The sequence below is a fragment of the Dermacentor albipictus genome, chromosome 1 (genome assembly GCF_038994185.2).
Source record: "Dermacentor albipictus isolate Rhodes 1998 colony chromosome 1, USDA_Dalb.pri_finalv2, whole genome shotgun sequence".
NCBI classification, from domain to species: Eukaryota; Metazoa; Arthropoda; class Arachnida; order Ixodida; family Ixodidae; genus Dermacentor; species Dermacentor albipictus.
This window is the reverse complement of record NC_091821.1, coordinates 8,473,473-8,493,814: the sequence shown is the minus strand read 5'-3', so window position 1 is coordinate 8,493,814 and position 20,342 is coordinate 8,473,473. Positions and strand designations below refer to the sequence as shown.

The 20,342-nt window shown below is 42.3% G+C and overlaps 1 protein-coding gene and 1 long non-coding RNA gene across 2 annotated transcripts; both read right to left on the bottom strand.

Annotated features, from left to right (window-relative positions):
* Positions 1-2,265: 2,265 nt before the first annotated feature.
* On the bottom strand, positions 2,266-11,113 carry LOC139060088 (uncharacterized). The gene is made up of 4 exons (XR_011514604.1): positions 10,798-11,113; positions 9,579-9,631; positions 8,326-8,515; positions 2,266-7,249 (listed from the first exon to the last, which is right to left on the bottom strand). It is a non-coding gene; the product is annotated as an uncharacterized lncRNA (long non-coding RNA).
* Positions 11,114-11,400: 287 nt separating this feature from the next.
* On the bottom strand, positions 11,401-13,752 carry LOC139060087 (piggyBac transposable element-derived protein 4-like). The gene is made up of 2 exons (XM_070538888.1): positions 13,550-13,752; positions 11,401-13,325 (listed from the first exon to the last, which is right to left on the bottom strand). Exons 1-2 carry the CDS (start codon positions 13,554-13,556, stop codon positions 11,569-11,571), a joined length of 1,764 nt encoding a protein of 587 aa, XP_070394989.1. The 5' UTR covers positions 13,557-13,752; the 3' UTR covers positions 11,401-11,568.
* Positions 13,753-20,342: the final 6,590 nt, after the last annotated feature.

Sequence of the window (20,342 nt, the reverse complement as noted above, 5' to 3'; positions counted from 1 at the left end):
CATCATTATCATCATCATCTTATTTTCACGTTCACTGCAGCACGAAAGCCTCTCGCAGCGATCTCCAATTATCCCTGCCTAGCGCTAGCTGATTCCAACTTGCGCCTGTAAATTTCATTTTATCGCGCCACCTACACAGCAGATGCGAACATTCCTGTTGCATGAGTGAAGCCCGTTTGTAGCGAAGTTACATTCTTCATTGCATATTGGCATATTTGACTTAGAAGATTGATGTGCGTTGAATGCGTGTACAAAACTTGTTTTTCGGAACTAATATACCTGTATATTATTTTTCACTTTTGCATAATATCTGCATGGTTTTAAAGTTCTCCCTGATGTGAAGTGTGTTCTTTAAATGCTTTAATATTCATGTACTGCACCACTGTTGCTGCTATTTGTACGGTTGTTTAAAAGAACTTCTTGCTGGGCGAGTTGGTGCATGGCTATGTTAAGAAGAGTTGCACCTAAAAAAGAGGTGGACGGAAATACCGCTCCCCCCAGGCCTCCTGAAATTGTCTGCTAGTGCTTTTTGCGCCGGAGGACCCCCAACTTTTTTGTTGTAAATAAATTCGTTTGGTTGGAAATTCACCAGGACATGAGGAACTGCCGACTTATAGTTAACTATAATGAACAATGACAAGAAAAAGGCTTCTGTATACACGCGGGAAGTGCACTGAGGAACCAGCGGCAACAGGTGAGCGCGTGTCTGGCCTCTAGGCTGGCCGTGAAGCGCATGGCTGTCCGCGCGACTGCGAAGCTTTATTTCTGAGAAAGCCATACGGACTTGCTTTGCAAACGTGATGCTTTATACTGTCAGACCGAGGACAATTTCTAATTATATAAAATTTCTGCAAGGGCGCGGATCTGCGCAAGACTGACTTGCTCTATATGCAGGGACGGGCACGTTAATTTTACGTGTGTTCTTTTTGTTGTCAGTCTTGTCGCATGCAAAATCAGTGACGCCGATGAACCACAGTGAACAGCAGTATATTTTTACTTAGCAGGAGGCCCTAGCTGACGGTCTTTGCTCGCGATCCGAGTCACGTGCCCGCTTCGCGTCCTAGGGCAATGGCCTTTCCCTACGTACCTCTTACTCTTTTCGGAGAGTCTGGATTCGCCACGTATACGACACACTTTGTGGGAGACACCCGAACTCTCTTTCGGCAGAGAGTCCCGAGACTATCCGTGCTCAATACAAGGTGTTTGCGTGACTCCGCACACAATAGTCATGCACACTCTGTTGTAATAGTCGCCTATACCCTCTCAAAAGGGTTACAAGACTAGTGCTGAGGGAGTCCGTTAACAATTCTAAATGAGTCGAACGACTCAAAATAAAAGGGTGACATGACCACTGCTGAAGGATTCGGTCAACTCTTCTTGACGAGTCTGATGACTCCAGCAGTGTGTGTCAAGTTACCCTTAGTGCGTGGTGCAGGACTCTTGTAATAGGAGTAAAATAACTAACCCATGTAAGTCGTTTGACTCTCGGATGGCAGTGTCGAGCCGCTTTTCAAAATGTGTCACCAACTTTTGCTGTAATTACACATGACTATGGCTAGTTCTCAAGATGGCTACTGTGAAAAGACAACATATAAGAAAGAACCCATAGCAAACTTGCCAAAAAGGACGTGGCAGGTTAGCAACAAAATGTTAACATTTCATCACCCTTTGTTGTCTTCTGGAAAATTCAAATGTATTAGTCAGCACAGAATCACCATGAAAGCAAGACAGTTCTCATTACCATTAAACTGGAATCAATAGCCAACCAAGCGAAACAGTCTTAAATAAACATCCAATATGTAGCCTGCAGGTGCATATGCGTGACACTGCAACGCAACTCAGAACCATAATGAGACCCCAAAATATTATGTAACCCATGTAGAAGTTCAATTCAGCACTGCACAGGTCTCTAATGTCAAAACATTTATAAGTTAAACCTATTTCACTGTTCTTCGAGACGTGTTTTTATTTAGAATTTACGATTTAACATTTTAAGCAAGCAAGCTACACATAACAAATACAGAAGGCCGCACTTATGTACAAAGGAGACCCAGATAATCAAGTGCAATAAAACAATATTCCAACTTAGATTACATAATCTATGCGTTATACTATGCTTGCTGAAAACAACTGGTTGGCAATTGATAATCCAATCTAACAGTAAGAACAGCTGTCTTACCTTATGGTACTCTTGTTGGCACTTTTCCCCCACAACTTGTGCGTGTTAGCGTCAGTTGAAAATTGATCTGAAAAATACCACATTAAAAAGTTGTGCATCAATTTTATTGTCATACAACATGCAACAGTGTATAAAAGCTTCACAACAGATAATATTACAAAAATAAATAGAGCAAAATTTATACTAATTGTTTATTTATGTTGACAAACATACTTTTCAAGACGAAGTATAATAGCTGACAGACAATTTCGCAGACTGCAATAACCATTAATACAAAACTTGCCATAATGCAAACACGCTGACAAAATATGTAGCACAGCTAGCTGTATTTTGTTACGGCAAAGATAGCACATGAATAATGAGGACAAGGGAGTTAGCAGAACACAAACTATACCCAGCTGCATGCATGCAGCTGTAACAATACACATGGTGCACCGAGGTCCAAAAGAAACAAAGAGGAAAATGTGAGGAAGGCTTCTTTTACTCATCACAAGCTATCCTATAAGAGCAGACAGATTATGCACTGGCTGTAATGTGCCCTCAGCACATACGTAAATAAGTTCCATTAGATGCCACATTTACAAATCACTCATACAATGTTCTTGTGATCGTCCTTATTCCGATTTTTAACTTGGAAAGCATGACTGAGTTATGTAATGCTTCCCTACACTTTCGCACATATGCAGAAAGAAGTGTTTCTATAAACACGGGAGATCATGGAAGGATGACTGACACATACTTCTTTTAATTCTTTTGTCTTGGTCTTTATGATTATCTACCACAGTAGTCTTTTGTAGAGTGAAACACATTCAGATAATAAATACACTGTGGGCAACAAAGTGTGAATACCTGTTCTTGATTTCTACCTTTCTCAAGTGTCCCACTAAGGTAAGATTGGTGCGAAAAATTGTCTTCCCAACGTATGCGTTCCCACAAAACAGGAGCAGATGATAAGCCACATTAATGGTGCGTGAAATAAAACATCTGTTCTTAACTTTCTGTTCTTAACTTACCACTGCCATTGCAATCTGGTGCGATTTTCTGCTTTGTTGTGTATTCTAGCACAGGTGCTACGCAGTTCACTTGGTGCCCAAAGCAACTCTCACTATAGCAGGATGTCAATTTTGTTTTTCAAATTCTAAGCGAAACTCAGGTTATGGGGGACAATTGTAAACTTATAGTTTTGCTTTGTATCTTCATAATGTTGTAGAGCAGGGTAGAAAGCAAGAACAGATATTTATAATTTGGGGTCCCATTGTGCATTGCATGGATATGTTTCTATGAATGATAAAACTACTTGGTAGATAAGAGAATTAACTTCGAAGTCTACCATATCAGTAACTGGAAATTTTATGTGTAATTGAAATTTTGTCATTCCCAGTGATGAAGAAACAGTTTTGATAATATGTGCCAAGGCAACTAAGTCACTCATGCTCACAAAGGAAACAAAATAAAAACAACCAAGATTGCAGTAAGTTCCAACTTGCAACCAAAAGTGAGACACCTCACATGACTGACTTATGTATTTACTGAGCATGATTTACATATAGCGCATAATCTGCTTGTACAAGATGACGAACAATTAGTTACTGTTGCTTTCTCTCTGGGGCATTTGGCTCTTCTGAACACATGCACATTGTGTGGCAAAGCTGCGTGGATGTAGCTGGGCACAGCTGTTATTCAGCATCAGTCTGTTCTTATGGTCCTGTACTATTATCATTGTAATTTATAATTAGCAAATAGCCTAACTATTGGGTTGATCAGCTCCATTTTAAACAAAACATACTGACAGATTTCCCTGTTGATCACTAACAAAGTGATGGGTACATCATTTCAGATTTCAAGAAACAGCTGTGGAACAGAACAAATGCTGAAGACAGAAAATCTACAATGACCAGTACCTTCTTTATTAAATGCCATGTACTAGCTTTTTCTGCAATGAATACCATTATAACCAAAAATTGTAGCCTGAAAAAATAATTGGGAAATGTTTACAAAAGTGACAGAGATTAGAACTGCATGTTAATTACATATGTCTTCTTAAACAAGATCACAATAATTGAAGTTTCATTAATTTTAGCAAAACACTGACATCCCATTATTGAAGCTAGTCAGTGCTGAAGGTATTGTTAGTTTGTAGGAGTCCTCAGACTGGCAGCTCTGAAATATTTGTCACCATACTTGGTGGAACATGCTTTGCTCTTTCGGATAATACTTTGCCAAAAAGCCTTCTGTAATCCTTGTAGGGCAATTCTGTGTGGAAAAGAAATCTATTTGATCATTACTTTTTGGGTATATGTATCTCAGAACTGGTGCTAGTCTGAGTTCTTACAAAGTAGACGTTATTGAGTACTGCAATTCTAATGCCTGCCACAGCTAAAATTTATGTTAGTGAAAATTGTCGCACTGTCATGAAGGAGTTATGTTCAATAATTAGTGGCAGTCACCGGTGAAACACTCAGTACAAAACACAAATATATGGAGTCAAAATTTAAATGTCCAACAAAGTCACGTCTCAAGTCTACATTTCACAGAACTGTCTTTTTTTCTGTTAGTGTGCCAATACCAATCGCACATTCACAAACATTTTAGTATTGCACTTCTGGTAAATGCAGGAAAATTCACCGTCTTTAACAGAAGCCCTTGGGAAGACAGCCCATATTCGCTTCGACAAGAGGACTTGCCTTAAGCTTTGCGTCGCTATGTTGTAGGTCACTGTAGCAAGGGGAACGTTTTGCTGATTGAATATTACTCGAAATATTTTTATTATTTGTACTAGAGGTTTCAAAAGAGAGCCAATTGTAGAGTTCTTCATGCAGATTTCATATATTCCATTAGTTTTTGTTTAGCTGCTTCGTAAGTTATGCCCTATACAACGGCAAAATACATAGTGATATTTGCGGGCACTTTCTTGTGTATTAAATTTTCACAAAAAAGCAGTGTGCTGCAGCTAACTCAGCTCCCTGTAGACTGCCAGGTGCCGATATCTATTCAAACAGCACGTAAAGTTACTAGAAGTATGCAAGATTAGTAGGCAGGCAGGCAGGCCTGCTACTAAAATTATTGAGAATACTTCAATAATTTTTTCTCACAATAGCATGAGAATAACCTCATGCTTTATAATTGTCCTATACAAATTAAATTTGGCATACATACTCTTCAAGATAAGCAGAATACCAGTATCTAATTGAAATTGCAATCTAAAAATTATTTAAAGTGGCCTAATATTTTTGCATAATTCCAGTAATTGTACAAGCTGTTTGGATAGGTATCGCCACTTTGCGGTATACACCTAGCTAAATAAGATACAGCATGAAACCATTTGCGAAACTTTTACACACAAGTGCCCATAAAAATATATTGCCACTATGTAGGACATAACTAAACACCAGCTACACAAAAACCAATGACAATTCAAATCTACATAAAACTGCCTATGAATAGCAGTACATTCAAATTTCTAGTACAAATTAAAAAAGTTGTTTCGAGGAGCATTTCTTCTTAATAAGTGGGTGTCAGTGTTTCTACCAAAGGGTTACAAAACTCCTTGAGGCATACCATAGGGAGTTTTATAAATAGCACACACATGCATCTGTCTAAAAAGTCCCATGCCCTGCTTGCATTCCTTAGACATTTTTCTGCATTCTGTTGTATGTCACCGTTTGCATCCCTTAACACTGAGGGCGCAAAACCGAAAAACAGCCTATTAATACACTTAATTCTTAGCCTGTAAAGGGGTTGTATGCGAATGGGGGCAGCCAACTCTAGCATGAGAATAAAGAAATATTTGTTCTCGCATTAATGAAACCAGTCAAAATATAATCTCGCAAATCTGGAAATGAATGCACAAAGAACCTTGCTGATTGTTACATTAGTGTCCCGAACAAGATCTTTTGATGTTTATAATTCCTAGTTTTATTCACTTTCCTCTAGTAACTGGGCTTTGACCTAGAATACTCAGTGTAGGAGACTAACCCAGGCCTGGAAGCCAATATTTAAATCTGAAATAGACATTCATCCCCCGACCACATGGCACTGCTACGTCATCAGAAGAAACATGCATCCATGGACATATAGTCTGTAAAATTATTTTTACATGATCTGTAGCGTTACTCTTGCACTAACAAATTCTGAAAATTAGGAAATACATCTGCTATTTAAAGCACTGCTGCAAACCCGTGTGTTTGAGAAATGCAATACTCAAAAGGTGTAATACAACCAATGTGTGCATGAAACCTATGCTGCCTTTGACATTCGTCAGTGTGGCAAATAAGCACTGAGAAATGCCAAGGGTATCATAGCTTTCATGTCTCAAACCTTGTATGCGAGTACCAGTATCTTTGCAGTGAAAGAAGTCACATTATTACCAGACTTATGAGGGGAACCAATGTTTCTCTAGTTCAATAGTTTCTTTCTTGTGCTCCTATATCCTTGAGTTTTTAAAAAATAATGGGTGCTTGAAATAAGTACTCTATATTGCTCTTAAATTTATCCTGCACCAGAGCCCGTGTTATGTTACATTTTTTGAACACATTGCAGTGCTGTAGATTATCAAAGGAAGAAAAAATGCCGTAAGTTCGTATTTTAGCCTTCCGTACAACAAGAATTAATAACCTATCAATTACATCCACAAGTACGAAATAACTACGAGAAACGGGGCTTAAAGGCAGGTATACATTAGAATAGCAGGGGCTGATGGTGAGAATTCTAAGAGAAAGGAACTATTAAAAACTAGATACTAAAGACACATATGAATTATAACAGAAATAGTTACAAAGAATTTGAAGAGACAAATAGAATGTCTGTTCAAATCACTCCACCCCAACATTCATCCATGGTTCGATAAGTGATCACAGCCGGTGATGCTGTTTGGATAGATGGTAGGTGAGGCACAGCTGTGAAATAGGTAGCACATGTAGAGGGGTCACCAAAGGTTGCACGCTGGTTGCACAGCAGGTTGCCTTGATCTCCGGACTCCCTCGACCCTGATGCGTTGAGCCTGGTTATACGTCGTTCGCAAGAGGCCTGGCCCGAGTGTGCGGCATGGCTTGGGTAAAATTTCGAGGCAACCTGAAAAACACAGTTTCATATATTAGCACCAAAATATTCTGTACCATAGGGCAAATCTGAAGTTTACCATCTGCACATAGCAGATGATGAAAACAGACACAAGTCACCAGACTCAAGGTATATAAATGTGCAAAAGTGGAAATGAATGTGAAGAGCTGCTTATAGGATGGAATCCTTCAATTTGTCTTTTGGGGATCAATAATAGTATCTTAACATAAAGTCAAGTGTACATGACCCTCCCTATTTGTGTAAGTAGGCTATTCCATGCCAGCTGTTCCAACCTGGCACACAACCACTTGGAATTTCTTCTTGAAAACTGAGGGCCTTTCATTATAGAAAAAATCTCAATTTCACACAATACTTAAAGCAAAAAAAAATTTTCACTGCCATAAACATTATGTCAAATTTCGTGTAATGCACCAAAGTATGCATCATAAAATGGCAGCCAGAAATTTGGTTATTTCATTAAGAGGGCCAAATTTTTAACAACGAAGAGAGGCCTTACACCAAAAACTTGACTGCTTATTGGCCACTGCTCAGTTTATTATGGCTGATTAAAAATGGACAAAATGGCTTATTAACTTTATTTTCACAAAAGTGACCTACAGCAAAAGCTGCAAATTTATGCAATCCATGTGTTTAGGACTTGTGCTGTGTGCAAGAATGGTATCAGAAAGATACATTATGTAGCAGTGCAGAGAGGAGGATGAACTTGGAAAAGAAGACAGTTTTGGTGTACGTTTATCGGCCTGCTTACCATTGAGGCAGCCCTAGTAAATTTATGCCAAATACCATGTATGAGCGTACATTGTATTCTTTTTAAATTGGTAAAGCTTTATCAAAGTAGTTTTTGTGTTAAGCAAAAAAAAATTGTGCAAGTGGTCTCTTGCAGTTTGAAAATTTACATCGCATTTCGTCTAATACACATAGCCTCTTGTCGGCTAGGACAAAATGCATGGACTTGAGCATCCCTGCACAGATAGCAGGGAGTCTAAACTACTTCGAAGTTACGTCTTTCATTGCTGAGTGACAAGCCATTTCACTCAAAAAGACGTCACTTAATTACAGGTATTTACCTGAATCTTTCTGTCCGCTGTCAGCCTGCTGGCATCATCACTAAGGCTGCCAACTCCCTAGTGGACATAGTCGGGACATGGTGGCGGCAGGATGCAGTGGCAGAAGCCGCCAAAGGCTCCCAACTACCTAGTGGATGTAGTCAGGACAGGGTGGTGGGAGGACACAGGGGTAGGAGCCGCCAGAGTGTACCTGCAACAAATTTGCACAAATGTTCTTAGTCCAACCATGACATGATTTACAATAAAACTGAGCTGTCTGTGTAACATGGCTACCAATACAAATAAAGGTAAACAGTTAGGCCCTACGACACAACTAGAAGCCCAACAAAAAAGAAACGGTACTTATGTTTATGAAAATCCAAACAATGAAACAAAAAATGTGTAACCGGTTTGTGCATGGAAGCTCGGTTGAAACCTGAGCTCATACCATCAAGTGATCTGCTAGACAACTGCAAGCCTGCCACCTAAATATGTCATTGTAAATTATTTTTACATGCATTATGTTAAGCTGCATTAATACAAGTTCAAAATCTCTTAATATAAGTAAATCACCAAGCTAATTCAATTAACGAATTCCAGTGGTCGTTAATGCAACAAAGTGCAAGCTCGGAATAAAGCTGGCTAAACTGGGCAGTGAAAAATAACAATGTGGTTCTCTACATCTTGTTTTCCTGGCTTTCGCTTTAGCGCTGGAATATACAAGAATTTTGACATTCCTCATATTTCACCCTGCTAATTTTTATGCCATAATGCATAATACTTCAGCAAGAGGACTAATGCTTTCTTTCAACCGTAAATAGTGATAGAACAAGAAAATTCATTGGAGCCAACGTTTTGAGAAGAAAAATCTCCTTCTCTTTGTCGAAATATTGTCTCCAGCGGTCCTTGTTCTACGGCTCTTCATCAGTTCAAGTCTCTTGACCTCCTGTGTACCTCTGTACTTTCAATGTTATGTCAATGAAACTGTAATAACGGATCATTAGTAAATGTAGCTGATGAGGAACTTGGGCTTGTTGGTAGATAACGACAGAGTAACTGCACAACATAAAGATACGGACAAAGGAGGCTTGTGTGTGTTGTCTCCTCCAGCCATGTCCCCCCTTTGGGTGATTACTCTGTCTCAATGTAAAACTGTTACCCTTTGCACAATAATAGTAAAATGCATAAAGACAGGAAAGTGGACACAAAAATTACAACAAATAGCATCATATGCTAATGAGATATGCAAAAGTGCCTGCTACGATTTGTCTCACCCATAACGTGCTGGTAAGATGGTGACTTCTGGCTGTTGCCATTTCTTGAATACCTAAAATAAAATACATTTCAAAATTATAAAAATATACAGGACAACAGCAGTAGCCGAGGACATAATGCATTGTTTAGTACAAGAAGGTAAACTAATCTCTGATACACGGCAGACGAAATTTCCTTTAAGTTAGTAGAAAAATGCAACACACTTCATTTCATTCAATACTGTCAGCGTTTCTTGCTACAAGAAAAAAGGTATTTCTGCATGGAAGCAGCTAAATAATAAATGGCCTTCTACTTTTACAAAATATGTTGCAGCGACTAAGCCAACTACAGCTGTATATACTTAAAATTGCTGTACGCACATTACAATAGCCAAGACAGGATAAACTTGGGTTCATATGCAGCTCACTGGAAGGTACAACTTTGCCATCAACTCATTTCTGCTGGGCAAATATACGCACTAACATAAAACTACACATAAAAGGACCTTTTTTTTTCATAAAACCACCGGACTCAATATAAAAAATCCAGTAGCAATAGTACAATTTTACCACATAACACAGCCAGGTTTTGTAAGCTTAGTAGGATTTACTATATAAATGTTGCAGCATATTCATGCTTTTAAATTTTTACAACCGTGAAAATAAACATTACGTAAAAATAATACATTATATATAGGCTTAGATTGTGAGCTAATGTGTTTTCTACTTACAGCCAAATGCACAAAAAGTTTGTTCTCTTTCAGCGCTTTGAAAGCGCCGTGTCTGTTCGCTTGTGCATGCAGCCGCTTAACCGCTCTTAAAATATCTGTGCTGCCGCATCGCCTGACACTGCGATACAGCGTTGTAGCGCTTTTATTATTCGCGGCAATATACCTAAAGCGCTAGTAAATCTTCAGAATGCACAAGCTGCCTTTTCGATTACCTGTCTTCGCCACGCGAAAGGCACACTGGTGCTAATATTGTGTATACACTTCAAGTTACGCAGTACTTGATATTCTACGGATTTTTCGATGCGACAGGCCACTCGTCACTAGAGTCGTTAAGAACGGTGTTTATCCTGAGGCTTCCGTCTGCCAGTAGTATTTCCGCATACATACACGCACGCATGCCTAAGAAACGTCTGTGAACTGCCAAGAGAAACATGGCGCAAAATGCAGCCGTACCGGAAGGGCCGAGTACGCGCCGTTCGTAAACTCGGAACAAAAGCCCATATGCTTACCTGAGACGTTGAGAGAAATATGGCACAGGTCACTCCCCGCTGGTAGTCGTTCGTATGCATCTGGTCGTCTCTGTCCGTTGCGATCTCCCATATCACAATGAAAGATGCAGTGCAAACCGCAGCACTTCGGGCGCTTATCGGCGATACGCTGCTGCTGGCGGCAGTCCCCTCGTCGCAATCACACAGCACGGACAGAAGCTCCCACCGTAACTTGCCACAACGCTTGGTTGCAGTCGCCCTTAATGCAGCGATTTCAGAACTACTCGACGACAACGTACTCGCGCGTGATGCAGCACAAGTTCAACATGGCGTCATGCTATTGACGGCTTCGGCTTTGGATCATTTTGTATCTGCACAACTGGGCAAAACAGTTGCGCTAGTTTCGGTTTTGTTTCCTTGCGTTGAAATAAAAACTGTTTTGCTCACTGATAATTTTACGTCACTTAAGTAATGTTTACGAATGAAACAGCCATGAATTTAACACACGTCTTGAAATACCCGCTACGTTCACTTGGCAGAAGCAAAATTTTCTCGTCCGAGTGTGGTTGTGTTTTAACCCTTTGTAAGGCAAGGTATATTTTTTTCAAGAACTAAGAAAAATGTTGTGTTATCTGACTAAATGAAGCCAACAGAAATGGTTTGCACGAAATTTCAAGCCATAAGAACAAGTAGTTTATTCAGAAAAAGTGGGACAGATGTGTCCCACTGACACTCAATGAAATTTCAGAAAGTGGGACGTATTTGTCCCATTGCCTCTCAAGGGCTTTCAGTTCACTTTCGACCAGCATGAAAAGGCCCAAAACATGTTGCGCAAAGTGGCACATTGCATGCAGAGCACAAAAAATTGGTGCGAGCTTCTTTCTTGGCACTGGAGCACCAGCGACATCGCCTCCTTTTCGCGACTTTCTGAGGGTGGTGTCCATCTCCCAGAAATCGGACTTCGTCCTGAACTCCTACCATTTTTTGGCCATTTTTGGTGCCTTTTTTGTTGGCTTTATAAGGCCGATTGTTAGAGCCTTTGAAGGATTGGCCGTTTATCAGTTGGCGACCGAGGACAAGCCGGAACCACAGGTAGCTCATTTGATTGTCTTCTTTCATTTGGAGGAAAGCATTCACTACTGCTGCATCCAGCAGAAAGTAGAAAATTCGGTACCACGACTTTTTAGATCTTCTGTCTGCCGGATAAGCATTTCTCCTCTGGTCAAACCTGTCGACTCCACCCATCCAGGTATTGTAGTCTGAGATGGCCTTTGGGCATTGGACAGACACGGACGAGCCATTGGAAAGCTTTCGAACAACGTCCACAGTGTCCTTCGGGTGATGAAAGTTGGAAAGTGCGTGGACGTTTTTCGTATCCTTCCACTGGTAAGCCGTGATGCTTCCTTTTGTCCGCCATATATAGTCACCCTTCTGCAGCTTGTTATCATGTCTGATTTCTTCAGGGAGATTCTTGCGATTTGTTCGAACGGTCCCCACTGCCAGAATTTCCTTTTCTTTCAAGGCCTCCATTAGCCGTGTGGATGTAAAAAAGTTATCAAAATATAGTTGTGTACCAGGCTCCACACCATCAAGCAGGGAGAGCACAACATGTTCTCCGAGACCCATGCTGGCTGGGCGGTCAGCAGCTTTCCCTTCATAAACCTGAAAATCAATAAGGTATCCTGTCTGGGAGTCAGCACGGCACCAAACCTTATATCCGCGTTTTATTGGCTTCATAGGGAGGTATTGCTTCAACGAAGACCGTCCTTTGAAGCGCACCATGCTCTCATCAATGGATTGATGGCTTGACGGAGTGTATTCCCTTTTGAAGCTGGCATTCAGCGCTTGTATGAGAGGGCGTACTCTCGACAGTCTGTCGTACCCGTCTTCCCCTTTCCTTTTTTCTTTGCTTAGGTCGTTGATATGTAAACAGTTCATAATGTTTTGGAAACGGCGGAAAGACATGACCCTTGATATTTCGGGACAATTGAAGAAACTGTCGCTGCTCCAGTACAGATACATTTGATGCCTTGGATTCGTGCTCATCAGCAGCAGTATGCCGAAATATGCGCGAAGTTCATCAATTGTCAGCTCTTTCCAGTGCTTGCGGTTTTTCTGCTTTGCAAACCGGTTTGTCTCTGCTACTAGTGTATGCATGACACTGTCGTCAAAATATAGAGCAAAAGCTTCACACGGCGTCGTCGGTGATTTTGATGAGAACTGTGGGTCCCAAATTTTCGGGTCGCGGACGGCGTGCTCCGGTTCGCTGCTACCCCAGACTCCAGGCTCCTCTTCGACTTCTTCTTCAGCAGAAACTGCAGGCGGTTTCGGTCGTTTCCTTGTCTTTCTCGTGTAAGTAGCCTTGGGCTTTTTAGGTCTGCTTGTTGAAGCTGCTGCTCCATCGTCGCCGCTTTCTTCATCAGAGTCTGGCGGAGCGAGCTCTGGTACGAAGTCGACGTCTGTATCCCCATCTGAGTCACTCGACGTGGGGTCGTCCGGAAGGCTAAAATATAGTTCAAGCGCTTCTGCTGCCGTCAGAAATCGATTATCTGCATTTCAAGAACAAACAAAATATAAAAGTTTGAGTAACGTATTCCTCAACACATCGTCCCCGAAAATCGGGAAGTTAGTCCTAGCATAACTCATGCTGTTTTCTAAGGGTGGTCCTATTTATACAAGATTTTCAGGCTAAATATTGCTTGTATTCCTCAAAAAACGCGATTCATAAAAGCTAGTGGGCTTTGTTTTGAAGCAGAGAAACGGAAATGCTCACCTGACATCTCGAATTATTCTTGTTTGGAGACACAACAAGACAAAAATTCCTTCGCCTTCCCGAACGGAGACACAATTTTCAAAACAACGGACGCCTAGTACCACCTGTCGGAAAGCAGCAAAACTGCTTTCAAAAGTAATTACAGTATTCGCAGATAGATGGCAGCACAGTAAAAAATGGGATGCACGCTTCCCAATGCCTTTGAAGAGCCCTTTTCGGCGGCGTGAAAAGTGGGATGTATATGTCCCATTGCCCTATAAAGGGTTAAATATCTATCGCTGGGCTGTCAGAGCGTGCTCGAAGTCTGAAGACGCGGCGTAATTGTCCTTAATTTGCTTAGCTATAACGGTGCGGCTGCCCTTGATTTCTGTCCAGTGCAGTTTGCTCTGATGTAAGGTAGAACTACAAAGCCGCCCATGTTACTGAATGATCTAGTGCACCTGAAGCTGCCAGAACTCCGGTATTTCCTCCACAAGTTCTTGCGACTGTGTGCCGCTCTCACCAAATGCGAGCGTATAGTCATTTGGCGGAGATTTAGCAACACATTTTCTAGAACTATCGTTCACCGCTCTATCACGACATGGCAGCAGCGTGGTTGGTCCTTAGTAAAATTTTCTATGTATTGCGAATTTTGCGATAGCAATTATATGGACACAACCGCCGAAATATATCTGTCGGTGTTGCCGTGAGCTTACGTATAAAGTGCGATAAGATCCTATCCTGCGCCGTTAGCTGTGCGCGTTAAAGGAAGTGTACGAGGGCGAGTTGAGATGTATAGTGCCTGGATGGGTGCCCCAAGTATCTATAGGTGGTCACGTGATAAAACGCGCGCAAGCCGGGGAAAGGAGGCGCTGGTTTAGCACGCTTCTCCTCTGGCCGTTGCTCTAGCCCGGTCTGGCGCCACTCTCGCTCTGTCTTGGAGATAATTCCCGATGGGTGCAAAGTGGGGACGGGGGGGGGAGAGGGGAAAGGCGCTTCTATATCGCCATTTCAAGTTTCGGGGACGCTTTGAAGGACGAGGCAGCAGAAGCGTTCTGTCCGCTCTGTTCGCGCCCTTCATCACGCGGACGCTGTGGCAGCGAGTGTTCGCGGTCATTGAGTGAAATCTGTTCATGTTTGCACGTGCGCGCGTGACCCCGTGCTTGCTAATTTACGGAGTAAGCGATTGTTTACTGCAGTTTATTCAGGCGATGAAGCTACGAACCTTGGTTCGTGCAGTTGTTCGTGCAGTGGTTCATGCAGCATTGGGGGGGAAACTGCTACATTTTTGTTTTTAAATTTCTGGGGGGTTCAAAAGCAGTGCTGCGTACGCTAGTGTTTGTTTCTGGTCGCGGAACACAACGCACTGCGGTAGCCCAGTGGCTTTGGTGTTGCGCTGCTGAGCTCGAGGTCACGGGTCCAATCACAACCGCAGCAGTCGCATTCCAATGGGGGCAGAATGCGAAAACGCGCGTATATTGTGCATTCCGTGCACGGTAAATAACCCGAGCTGCTGAAAATAAATCTGCAGTTTTCAATTACCGTGCGCCTCATAACAAGATCTTGATTTTGGAACCTAAATCCTCAAAATTTAACTTTACGTAGAGCAATTACATTTACAATCGACACTGTAGAGTGCGCCTACTGAACTTGTTATCTCGTTTCTGTGCTCTCTTTAGTAGCCAATGCTATATTTTTTAGATTCACTTATGGTCAGAATCCATTGTGACAAATCCGGGTCTTCCTTAGCATAGGAAGCCAGCTATCGCTTAAGCGTGTGATATATATCAACAAACATGTTCAAGGAAAATCGATATTTAGAGTTCGATGTAATTGCAGAACATGACAAGCTTGACGAAAGAATGACACACCGCATGTCGGTAACATGTCGGTAACATCATTTCAGCATCAAACAAAACACTCGGTTTTCTAAAACGTCACCTTTGTCTTGCCCCACCACATGTTAAATTGCTCGCGTATAAATCACTTATAAGACCCAAATTAGAATATGCATGCCCCATCTGGAGCCCACTTCAAGCATATCTAATCACCGCATTGGAAGCTGTGCAGAATCGTGCTGCCCGATTCATTCATTCCTCATACTCATATGACGTCAGTGTTTCATCCTTGAAAGCTACATCCGGACTGTCACCCCTCTCTTTTCATCGTCGCATTGCTAGCCTCACCCTTTATCACAAATTCTTTTATTCTCCTCTCAATCAAGCACCGTATATCGCCGCCGCATCACGCATATCTCACCGCACCAGTCATCCCCTTCAAGTTGCCCGCCCACTATCACGTACTACTACGTTTTCAGCCTTGTTATTTCTTCGAGCAGCCACGGACTGGAACGGCCTACCCCATGACATCGTCGCCATCGCTTCAACACCTGCTTTTCAAGAACGCGTAACAGATAATAATAATAATATTTGGGGTTTTACGTGCCAAAACCACTTTCTGATTATGAGGCACGCCGTAGTGGAGGACTCCGGAAATTTTGACCACCTGGGGTTCTTTAACGTGCAACGCGTAACAGATCACCTTCAATGTTAAATCACCATCGCTGTTTGTTTTCCTCACTACAAATGTAACCCCACCCCTTATGTAACACCCCCTGAAATGGGGGCCTTTAAGGAATGAAACTGAACTGAACTGAACTGATTACAACCAGGACAGGAACCCGAGGGCCTGCCTAAAACAGAAGACGTTATCTGGTATTTCTTCTCCTGCATTTTAATCTTTCTCTCGCCAGACTCATCTCGAATATCAGAGGAGTCGCAATCTTGCACGACGACTCTTCGCGTCCTATTAAGAGTCAAACGACCCACACACAAATGTTGACTCTTGTTTTGTGACTCTACCCGCGCGAAAATGGGTCTTCGTAAGAAAAAAGAGAGTCAAGTTGCTGTGACTCACTTTTTACTCTCTTTTTTCTTAGAGTGCTATAGCCAGCCGCCATCCTCCTCATATTCCTCAATGTCGATGCTGCTAAAGTATCTTGTTAATTCATCGTTTAAACTGATCGACAAGTCAGCCTGGTCCATCTTCCCTGCTGCTTATTTGTCCCACGCTACATGTCGCCGTAGTCGCCGTTCTTCGTTAAGTGTCGTAAATCTGGAGCAGAGCCTGCGGCAGAAACACCTATACCATCAATCACGAACTCGTGCTATGACCGGGAGGGAAGTCCGAGGATAAAAAGAGGGAAGGAAAAGAGAATTAGAAGTTCAAAATTCAGTGGATATTTAGGAGCAAATTACATCGCGCTTCTTTGAGGTCCTCGATCCAGGATTTAAACCGCGTTCACCACATTGCAGTCTCTTGTTGAGGAGCTCACTCTACACACGCCCTGCCTCTTCGAAGAGAGAAGTGCAACGTACGGTGGTCCAGAGCGGACGCACGGACAAAAATTGCAGAGAGTGGTCGGTCGCACTCGCGCTACTGAAAATGCTACTACTAGTAATCTTGTAACAACCAAAATAAACACTCTCGCGCCACGTTTCCCGCGCCAGTGCATTACAGCGTTCATGCATACGCACCTGGTTGAAAGCCCTGCGATCTCGGTACGAAGGCGGATTTTTTTTCATGTCGGAAGTGCTTTCAATAGAACGCGGAAAAGAAAACGTTTCTTAATAGGTAGAAAGTGAAATGTATGATTATAGTGAATAAACAAAATAATTATTATTAACTGATTGCATAACGAAATATTTCACGTGGTTTAAAGTTCCTGATATGGGGGTGCGAATACTAATTTCCGAGACCGAATCGCATACCAATCGAACAGTGCCAGAAGGAAATCGAATCGAATATTGACAACTTTTTGAATAGTTTTCGAATAATCAACAGCCATTCCCAGCATCGATTTTCAAATCCTGGTATATCAACAACAATTAGAAAGTTTCTGTGATTACACGCTGCGCTATCAAGCGGGGTTTATTAAAATCACAAATTGAGTATTGGAATCAAACAGCCAGTCTATTCGCACACTCGACTCATTGTTGGGTGCTGATGATATTGGCTTAGTCTTAAAAAAAAATATCCTTCCCTGATTGACATGTAGAGTGTGCTTCACTTTTCTCGTGTTTTATGTTTATGCTACGGCCGCCTGGATGAAATTTAAAGCCCAGTTGGCGGTTTGAAGTATTCGAAGACTACTCAAAGGATATTCGTATTCACGAATAGATACTAAATAGGGGTATACGTTCGATTTGTTCTTGGAAAGATTAAAATATTCGCCCTTTCCTAGTCCCTAAACAACACTGGAGTTACAGAGACGCCGACCACGTTAGGTATCTTCGGCTGCGTGGGCTACCTGATCGTGTACCTAATTGCAGGCACACGAGGCTTCATATTTATATCCCTCCAAAATGCGTTCACTGTGACACAGATTCGAACACGCAACCACGTGCTCAGCCGCAGAACGCTACAGATTCTGAGCCACCGCAGCGAGTAGGATTTAAAATACTAGAGAATGACATGTTTCATATGTTTCCTGGGACGTCAGAAAACGGACTCGCGCCTGTCGTCATGCTGCAATTCGGGCGGTGACCTGGCGCATTCTCCAGCGTTTTTGTTTGTTCGCTCTCGTTCCGTCTGCTTGTATAGTTATGGCGGGCGTCTCAAATATATTTTTATGACGTCTTCGTTCGCGAAAATTTACTTAAAGAGCTTATTTCTTAGACGACAATACAGTTCTCAACGGCAACGCTACAGTGCCAGCCGAAGGAGCGCAGACCAGCCAATTGCGGTTTTTCATGTGCGGATCGATAACCGCCAAAACATAGCGCATAAGAATCCAGTTATAATACCATACCTGCCGCGGTGCAACAAGTATGTCACAAACGCTGGCTATATATGACTTCTACAACAGCTGCATCGATTTTAATCCGCTAAAACAGAGTTGCTATATCGAATTTTTGTCTTTCTTAACAGAAACGCTCGGCAGTAACACGAGGTCTTAACACTGCAGTCTAGCTTTTACCAGCGCCACCTGCTTCTTTAACAGCTTCTCAGAATTTGGCGGTTCTTCACGTGTTTATTTTAAGTGGCGGTAATTTGAAGTGAAGCTAATTGAGGCTTATAGTTGTTTGCAGAATACGAAAAGGAATTTATCAATATATAGTCCCTTTTCCGTGCTACATGTTCAATTCACTTCCGCAATTTACTAGTGTTTGTTGCTTGAGGAATATACATGACGAATGTGTTTGGCGAACTGACACAGTTGCTCGGCCAAAGTTTTTGAGTGAAATATGCCTTTTGGGCCATATGACTGCAGCCAGAAAGAAGCCGAAGCGTCATTCATAATTAGTGAGAGTCATATTGAAGATATCATAATTCCCCAGTGGAGGGTCAAAAATGAGGTGAAATATGTAAAGCTTGTGGTGCTTTCCTTATGAAGGTTTGCGAGGTTCTCTTTTATGTACTGACGAAGCAAATAGTTCTCCGTTTCTATAAGTAAACAACTCTGGATTGAGGCATGGTGAGGGAGAAGGTGCTTGAATGTTCCTTTTCTAGGCAGCCTAAGCTGCGTTGTAGTACCTCGAGTATACTTTAGGCATTGCAATTGGCGCTGTAAAAAATGACAACCATTGCACTCTGTGAACATGGAATGCTAGATAAAGCAGACGACAGTCAAAGCTCTCAAACGGAAAGCAAAGTGATTTCGCTGCCACTCCATCTTCATAGAGCGGAATGGTTGTCAATTTTCGTTCAGCATCGGGGGAACGTACAGTCACGGACAGAATATTATGGACCATGAAATCTAAGAAAAAGCTGAATATCTCCGCAACCTCACAACGCAATCTGGTATTTGCATTTTGGACGTCGACTAGAATATGCTAACAACGTTGTCGTGGGCAGTTTTACTGGTTACTGCTACAGGCTGCTCGGGAATTTAACGTTTTCGGAGATCCCGTGGTCCATTTTATTCTGTCCGCGACCGTACTTCGTCGGCGGTCGTTTCGCGCCGGCGCCGTTTACATTCTCGTTGCTGTTCCCTCCGGCGCTCCTTGTACGCACGTTGTTCTACGGGTGTACGAACTATACGTGTCCGCCCCATCGATAACGCAGCTGTTTTTAGCGCGATACCACTCCTACTTATATGCGGCGATAACCTTGACGTCACGCTATTTTTGACGGCGAGCGTTCTAATCTGTTCCGCATTTTGACATATGCGCCGCCGCAGTGCACTTGTACGTAATCACGCACAATGCCAACAATGAAACCCATTGTGTCTGGGTTTGTTAGGAATCACAAAGTCCATTTCCGTTGCCGGTTGCCGAAAAAAACTACGGAAGGTTAGTCATGTACAGCATCATGGTTCATGGTGCATGGTTCAAACGTCTTCATGGTTTCGATTAGAAGTTGTAGTACTGATGGATTTCACTAACAATGCGTGGAGGAGGAGTCGATTTTAATGAAGAGAAAGGAGGAGAGGTCGGCCTGGAGAGTGTGTCTCTAGCCTGCTACTCCTCACTGGGGAATGGGGAAGTGGGAAATACAGGGAAAGGTAGGTGGCGGATGATTATGATATGGTACAATGAGATACTATATACACGTTGTCCAATATGCGGATGCGCACTGGAGACGCACTACACTAAGAGTAATCTTGTCCTTACAAAAAGCAATCTTGCCACAAAAAGTTTTTACGCAAACACATTTCGCACTGACTACACGTCTCACAGCTTCTAGAGGCGATCGTCTAAACCAGTCTCACTTAAAAAGTTCAAAAGTGCTTTTATGGCACGTTGGGCACAGTCAACACTCCTCCACGCACCCAAAAGCTTTTCTTCTGAAAAGGGGCGGGAGTCCAAGCTGT